This window comes from Solanum pennellii, chromosome 9, assembly GCF_001406875.1.
Source record: "Solanum pennellii chromosome 9, SPENNV200".
Lineage (NCBI taxonomy): Eukaryota > Viridiplantae > Streptophyta > Magnoliopsida > Solanales > Solanaceae > Solanum > Solanum pennellii.
Window position 1 is genome coordinate 71,432,897 of NC_028645.1, and position 8,377 is coordinate 71,441,273.

Here is an 8,377-nt window from a genome sequence, read left to right on the forward strand (position 1 = left end):
ATAGAAATTGATATTATTTTATTTAAAAAAATCAAACCCATTCTATTTAATTTTTTGCTCCTAATTTTTATTTTTTTTATATTTTTCTTATTGTGTTAGATATGCACGTACATATATTTTTAGAAAAAAAATTCTACTAGTGTATTGAATATAACATAAACAGCTAAAAAATATAAAAAGTCTTATGGCGGGAACTAAAACTATTTTCGATATGTATATCTAAACACATGGGGGGAATTGAAAGCGGAAAGTTAAGTGGATGGATAAAATTATATTTTTTAAAAAATAAAATAATATCTAAATTAGTATTTGAGGAGGAGGAGGAGATGAAGTAAGAAATGAAATACTTTTATAAAAGAAATTCAAACAAAATAAAAAAACTTTAGAAAATGGTGTGAGGTAAGAAAAATATTTTACATTTTATTTTATAAAGAAAATAATATTTTTTAATAATAGTTTCTTAATTTTTATTTAACAAATACAAATAATTTATTTATTTTTTGTCAAGTTGAATGTTTTGTCCATGTGAAGTGTGACGTGAAAATTCTTTAAAATAAAAGAAAGAGTGTATTACACATGCCTTGATGAGAGTATATAAAAGAGAGAGATGTGTTTCTCAAACTAAAAAGTGATAGTTTAGCTATGAAATTCAAATTTTCAATAGTTAAGATATGAAACTAAAAAAAAAAAAGTAGTTTAAATGTGTTTTTTGATACTTATCTCTAAACTTTTTAATATATCTCAAAAAAAAAATTATATTTATATATATTGCTTGTTATAGTAAGTTGAAAAAAAGTTTTAAGAAACGAAAATAACCGCAAGGAATGGTGGTATGAGATTTTTAGTGGGCTAGGCTTAGCTTAAAAAAGACAAATAACTTAGGATGTGTTTGATACGAAGTAAATTATTTTCTTAAAAGAGAATTTTTTTAAAAAATAAGTGAATTATTTATTTATTTATTTATTTGTAAATAAGTACTTTATGTGATTCAAATTGTTTACTTTCTTTTTAAGTTCAGTTAATTTTTTTTATTTAACTTCTAATTCACACTTTCGACTTGATAATTTTAAAATCTCAAAATTTGTGTATCTGCTTAATTTAAGATCATAAGTAAATATTTCTCTTTTATTCTTTTAAATTTTGTGTAAATTTAAACAAGACAAAGTGGATTAAAACGAAATAAAGTAATTATATTTTTATATTTGGTAAATAGTAAAAAAACATATTATTCGAAGTACATTTTCATATGATCTAACAATACATTGTGAAAATTGTAATGAGACAAGATGAGATACAGGGCAAAGCCAGTATACTATCAGGGGGTTCACCGTTTGACGGAAAATATTATTATCTATATATAATTAAGATTGTTTTTATGTATATATAATAGATGTCAAACTTTTTTCGATTTGTTCAGGTGTTACTTATTCAAATTTTGCCCTTATTAAATTTCATAGCTCTGGCATTAATGGGATGTGATATAATGTGATGGTGTTGAGAGTCGGGGTCGGATGTTTGGGAAAAGATAATAAACTTAGGGCTCGTTTGACCATGCGATATGGAATCCTGATATGATATCATAATATGGACTCATGAGATGAAATTGAAGATTTGTTTGGATATGCAATATAAAATTTTTGTTTTATATATTTTCTCATAAACATAGGAATTTCATAAGTTATAAAACTATTAAAATAACCACAATTGTTTATTCAATCTAACTAAATAAATAAAAATTTATAAATCGCATAATAAATTATTACAAACCTATTTGTTCCCTACTTAAGTAATTGTTCTTCAAACTTTAACTTATTAAAAAAAATTGAACATAAATTGTAGTAAACTAATCTTTAGTATAATCCTCCCACATAATATGGAAAATCTCCTCACGTTTAACTTGTATTTATCAATCATGTGACCGAGAAGACGAACCAATATTGTTACTTTGACACATTTGTTGGTCAATGTCATCCGCAACTATATTTTCACGTTCATAGACCATAAATATTTTATCACTCCTTGCAAATAATTATGTAACACTACATAAGCAATGGAAGTTTTCACTTGTGTGACAATATCATAATGGTTAATGGCTTGTTGCAGTATTTTGAATCTATTTTTCAAGCTATAAAAATTCGTGAGATTGTTTTAACAAAATATAAAACCGTATATCACTTTTTGTGTTTAAAAAAAATATCAAATCATGATAAGGAATTCCCATATAATAACATATCATGATTTTTGGAGAATATGATCAGATTGAAATTGCATATCCAAAAACTGATTTCACTTCACGATTTCATATCGTCATATGGTATCACGTGACCAAACACCTACTTTGAATAATACTTACGAAATTCGTTTTTCTTTTCATAGAAAAATATTTTAAGCTAACATACATGAAAAAAATAAAATAAAAAAATAAAAATTTGTTTTCCTCATTTCCAAACACACCATTATTATTATTATTATTACTAATAATTGAAGTTAGAGAGTCGTATATAGAATTGGATCTATTTGTAGACTCATCCTCAAAAACACTATTTTTATTTTCTTTGATTCTGTGGTCTGTAAATCATGGCTACACAAGGTCAAGTCATCACCTGCAAAGGTACCTTTGTTTTTTCTCTCTCTATATTCTATGCATCTTCATCTTACTATATATGTGTGTCACTTGCAAGTTTTTTGCTTTCTATAAACCCTAAATGTTGTAGCTTAATGTATGATTATGGATTGTGAAAATGGTGTATAGCTGCGGTGGCCTGGGAACCCAACAAGCCTTTGGTGATTGAGGATGTGCAGGTGGCTCCACCGCAAGCCGGTGAAGTCCGGGTTAAAGTTTTGTATACTGCTCTCTGCCACACCGATGCTTATACCTGGAGTGGCAAGGTAATCTAATCCATACATCTTTCTCCGTTTTATTAGTAATTGCAAGATTTTGGTATGAGTTAAATTTGATGAAAATCTAAGTGATTTGGGATTGATGAATAGTTGAAATTTAGAGAATGGAGTTGAAGCTTTTTGCATTTCGGCAACAATGTTAATTTGTTTTGGATGGCTAATGTTGTGACATTTTATAACATTTGACCTATGGAATTTCATTGAAACATGCATACCCAGATTTAAGCTTCTTCACACCATTTATGCTCAAGGGCATTTGCAGAATGGCAAGAATTTTTTGTTCTTTCATTCTTTTATGAAAAATTTCTTGCATTTCATTTGTGGTTTTCTGGAAATTGGAGAAAGATAAGTCTGGAGTCAATGGTTTAAGATCATTAGCTTATTGAACTATTTGTTGTTGTTTGGTATTGCTACTAACAATCTAACACATGTTTCTTTTTTCTTGAAGGATCCTGAGGGTCTCTTCCCATGTGTTCTTGGTCATGAGGCTGCGGGGTACGTGCTGTCTTTGTGTCATAGTGTTTTGATTGAATGTACTAGCTTCGATTGAAGCTAAACAAGATTTTTTCTGGATGCCATTTTTCTTGGTCTTAGGCTCTTAGCTATCTAAAATTTGCAGGATAGTAGAAAGTGTTGGTGAGGGAGTGACTGAGGTTCAGCCAGGAGACCATGTTATACCTTGCTACCAGGCAGAATGCAGAGAATGCAAGTTCTGCAAATCAGGGAAGACCAATCTTTGTGGTAAAGTAAGGGCTGCTACTGGAGTGGGAGTTATGATGAACGACCGTAAGAGTCGATTTTCTATCAATGGAAAACCGATCTATCATTTCATGGGAACTTCAACCTTCAGTCAGTACACTGTTGTCCATGATGTTAGTGTTGCAAAGATTGACCCAGTAGCTCCTCTGGAGAAAGTCTGCCTTCTTGGATGTGGTGTTCCAACTGGTAAATTGACTTTCAGACCTGATATGTGATTGAACTAATATCTTGTGATTTTCTTCAGGCTAATTCATGAAACGTATTCTGTAGCATCTCTTATTTAGTGCTGTCCATTAACTCCTTTTCTAATCCATTATTTATCAATAATAGAGGTGTAATAAACTGTGGTGTTGGTTCTCGAAGTATTTGCTTTCAATTTTCATGTGACTTCATCATCTTTCTATTAGTTGTTCTTTTTGATTTGTTAATCTCTCAAATTTTGGTCAAAATTACTGCAACACCTGACACCTGTCAAAATTGAGAGCACTTCTGAGATAATATGATGTATGTAAAGGGAAGACAGGATTTTGAGAGAATATACCCCAAGATAAAAGCTAAAAGAGAGAAGTAAAAAAGGAAATTTAAAACCAAGTTATCGTATAAATGATTGATTGCGCAAGGATGGAAATATATTTGAGTATATTGTTTAGGGAGCATGTCATCATAGTAATTTGATCTTTATGAGTTAGTAGATAGTGTCTTTTGGTTGGTTTATCCAGGTGTCCATCTTATTTATCATTTTCATCACTTCATGCTGGTTTATTCCCTTAGATTAGAAGTTGAGGAAGAAATAAAACATAGAATGCCCATCTAACTATATCCCTTTGTTCCTTCCAAATCCAATACACTGTGTTTTCTTTAGTTTTAGATAATGCTAATTACATTCTTACTCTACACTCCTTGCGTTTTACATTGTGTATTTGCTGTCTTTAGGCCTTGGAGCTGTTTGGAACACTGCAAAAGTTGAACCAGGTTCCATTGTTGCCGTCTTTGGCCTGGGAACAGTTGGTCTTGCTGTAAGTATCTAACAATTTGATTGTGTGTCAAATAATTAAGCTCCTTTAATATATTTATGCAATCTATTTATTTGTTTGTTAGGTGGCGGAGGGTGCAAAAGCTGCTGGTGCTTCACGAATCATTGGAATTGATATTGACAGCAAAAAGTTTGATAGAGGTACAGCTTTGTCCAATTTGTCTAGGATTGTGAACTATGAATTTTTAGGAATAGTAAGTATATGATTAGGTTCCAAGTATATTTTGCATCAGATTTGTCAGAACTTGCTACTCCTAAGTCCTAAGATCAATTTCTTGGTAGACTTCAAATACTAGTTACTAATGTCTAATGTTCAATCAAAAGCTAAAGCCCCTAGGGCTTTGGTTCAATGGTAAGAGTGTGTCTCGTGATGTGTGATTAGGTGCACGTCATGAATTTGTACCCTGTTGCAAACAAAAGCCTTGTATTTAATTGGGGAAGGGTAGAAGGATGGGCCCATTACCACCGAGTTTCAAATCATGGGCCAGTTGGTCCTCAGGGATTTCTAGATTATTAAGTAAATGTTTGTTAAAAGCAGATAAGTTAGATGTATATCTCTAGGGGCTCTTGTAGATATACGTTTTGCATGTGCTTAGATGGTTTTTTCTACATCATCGCTATGTCATAGTAGTAGATTGTGTAGAGAACTTCCTTATGGAATGGAGTATGTAATGGTAATGGAAAAGAAAAAGAAGCCTAATAATAATTTGTTGTCTTCATGCCCTCATCCTTTCTACCAAATCAAATGCAACAGCCATTTCTCCAACTAAGAATGAGACAGAGATCTCTACTAAAAATGATGCTGAACATTGCCTTGCCCTTTAGGTCTTAAAACTTTGGTTTCAATCAGTCAACGCCTATAGGTGCATTTTCCCCTCTTCAGTTTTCTGTCGATTTCTCAAGCTCAAGCTGTTATTTCCTAACCTCTCTCCAGCTAATTCCATATCATTTCAAGCTTTAAAATTTTGAAAGCAAGAGATGATATTTTTCGCCGAATCATTTTAAAACTTTCAGATTAGATGTCATGATTTAATCAGTCATATATCTTGATTATCATCTGTATATTTCTGTATGATAAGCAGTAGATTGCTCTTATAAAAGTCTAATGTATAAATATCTTGTTTGATCTCATGCTGATTATAGGAGGAAACAAGTTGTTAAACAAAATAATTTTGAAGCTTATGTCAGATTGAAGTGGCGGTGAAAGTATGTCTGGTTAAGTTTAATCAGACTTATTCAAGAAATAGCATTTGAATCAAACTTGAGCAGCACAACAGTTTTCATGCTCTAGTGTCCTTAATTATTCTGTTGTATGGCACATAAGTTGTCACATCATCTGATCCATATATTTAACTGTTATGCAGCCAAAAATTTTGGTGTGACTGAATTCATTAATCCCAAGGAGCATGAGCAACCCATTCAGCAAGTCATTGTGGATCTTACAGATGGTGGTGTTGATTACAGTTTTGAGTGCATAGGAAATGTCTCTGTTATGAGGTCTGCTTTAGAGTGTTGTCACAAGGTAAATTATGCTAGTGTCTAATCAATAAAATTGTAATTTCAGTTTCCCCACCACGTCTTCACTCCGCTTGAAATTGCTGAGCTTCCCCATCCCACGTTCCCCTTTATCTTTCAATATTTTTATTTTCATTTCCCTTCCGGATGCTATTAATGTCTCCACCTTATGAAAAAATTAATCTATTGTACAAGATACTAATGCTGAACATGTCCAATCTTATTGGAATTGCAGGGTTGGGGAACCTCAGTGATTGTAGGTGTTGCTGCTTCTGGTCAGGAGATATCTACACGTCCATTTCAGCTGGTGACTGGTCGTGTTTGGAAGGGAACTGCTTTTGGTGGTTTCAAAAGCCGATCACAAGTTCCTTCCCTCGTGGACAAGTATTTAAAGAAGGTCTGTTATTTCCCTTTTCGATATTTTCTTCTTCCCTTATTTACCATTTAGTCACTATTCATTTATCCAACTCTTCCACTACTAATAGGAAATCAAGGTGGATGAATACATCACTCATAACTTGACACTTGCGGACATAAACAAAGCTTTCGACCTGATGCATGACGGGGACTGCCTCCGTGTTGTCCTGGATATGTTTGTATGAATGAAGTCTGTAGGCTCTTTATGTTGCTTACTTTATGTTTTTGTGCTATATCTCAGACACTATTTACCTTTTCCCTTCCTAATTATGTGTTGAATAAAAAGAAAGAGAGAAAAAAAGGATCAAGAGGACAGATGAACTCTTTTTAAATGGATGGTAGTTTATTATCTTTTCAAGTAAAATGTTCTACTTTGAAGGCTAAAATCATCATTACTGGTTTTAGAGTTTGGCATAAACCATTGCCATGTTTGCATAAATGGAATCCTCCCTTTTCCAAAGTAGCCAATTGGTGATATATATATCTGTTGAAATATTGAGAAAATAAAGCTCAAAATAGTCACTTCTTTGGGTCTAAATTCAAAGTATTCCTCTATGATTACAGTATTGGTGCAGCTTTCATCCCTTTTTTTAACCTCGCCATGGATTTCACACATGCAACAGTTTAAATTTATTTCCTAGCAATATCATTTCTCTACAATACATTAACATACAATGAAATCTTACCAAATAAATACAGTTGGGATGATAAATATTATTATTTTATAGAAATATTATTATATTGATAATTTAATGTTTATTAATTTAAAGAGTGTGTTGATACTGCAAAATTTGTTGAGGGATGAAATCTTATAGAATCTAAATGAACCCACTCGTGAAAACGTCATTCATGGATTTGAGGTCATGATTAATAATTTCTGTTACCTCAATAAAATGAATGTTAATAACGTGTTAAATGAGTGAAAAATGATACAAATGTTCAAAGGTTCAGAGTTTAGAAGAAATTGTGGATATAATTCAAAAAAATAATGTTAATGATAAAGTTAAAGATGATACGGTATTTTTGAAATCAGTTACGCGTAAGAAAACACTTATCGCATTTAAAACTCTTCAGGTGTCACGATCCAAAACGGGTCGTGAATGGCACCCACACTTACCTCCTTAGGTGGGCGAACCAACACATCTAAACCTCAACATATACCAATAGTTCAACTATAAATAATATAAATAATGCGGAAGCTCCAAAAGATACTAAGCAACCAATTTAAATAATTTTCTAAAGTTTAATACTTATCATCCCAAAATCTGATAGTCATCACATCAAGGACATCTAACCTCCAATACTAAGTCTAAGAATATCGAATACACTAAAATAAAGAATAAAATGGTATGTGTCCGAAAGTATAGGACATCATGTCGTGACCGAGAGAATCCAACACGAGCTTGAATGGATAGCTCACCCTGTAACTTGATATGCGGGAGGCTGGCTAGAGCTGAGGGAAATCAGAAGTCATAGGTACACTCGCTGCATTTCATAAAAGGAAAACAAAGAAGAAAACAAGTAGGACTCAGTACGAGGCAACATGTACTGAGTAAGTATCATCGGTCAACCCAAAATAGTAACTAATATACAAAGAATAATAGTATGAACTCAACTATAGCACTTAACATGTGATAAGCAACAAACAACATGAACAAGTGTCAATAACAATAAAGTAAGCACGTATTAAGTCAACGGTATCAAGATCACACATGAGGACTCATGCCTCCAAACCAAACCATTTTGGGAGTT

General features: G+C 32.2%; 1 protein-coding gene across 1 annotated transcript; it reads left to right on the forward strand.

The window, feature by feature from the left end:
• Positions 1-2,469: 2,469 nt before the first annotated feature.
• Positions 2,470-7,059, forward strand: LOC107031395 (alcohol dehydrogenase class-3). The gene is made up of 9 exons (XM_015232743.2): positions 2,470-2,611; positions 2,753-2,889; positions 3,350-3,396; positions 3,521-3,846; positions 4,594-4,676; positions 4,759-4,834; positions 6,058-6,215; positions 6,444-6,605; positions 6,694-7,059. The coding sequence occupies exons 1-9, from the start codon at positions 2,578-2,580 to the stop codon at positions 6,808-6,810; spliced, it is 1,140 nt and encodes a 379-aa protein (XP_015088229.1). The 5' UTR covers positions 2,470-2,577; the 3' UTR covers positions 6,811-7,059.
• Positions 7,060-8,377: the final 1,318 nt, after the last annotated feature.

Excerpts from the sequence above, each read along its gene's own strand:
- LOC107031395 (XM_015232743.2), top strand. The coding sequence starts at position 2,578 with ATGGCTACACAAGGTCAAGTCATCACCTGCAAAG. Across the intron at positions 3,397-3,520 it reads CTTGGTCATGAGGCTGCGGG|GATAGTAGAAAGTGTTGGTG; the intron begins GTACGTGCTGTC and ends TAAAATTTGCAG. Across the intron at positions 6,216-6,443 it reads CTTTAGAGTGTTGTCACAAG|GGTTGGGGAACCTCAGTGAT; the intron begins GTAAATTATGCT and ends TTGGAATTGCAG.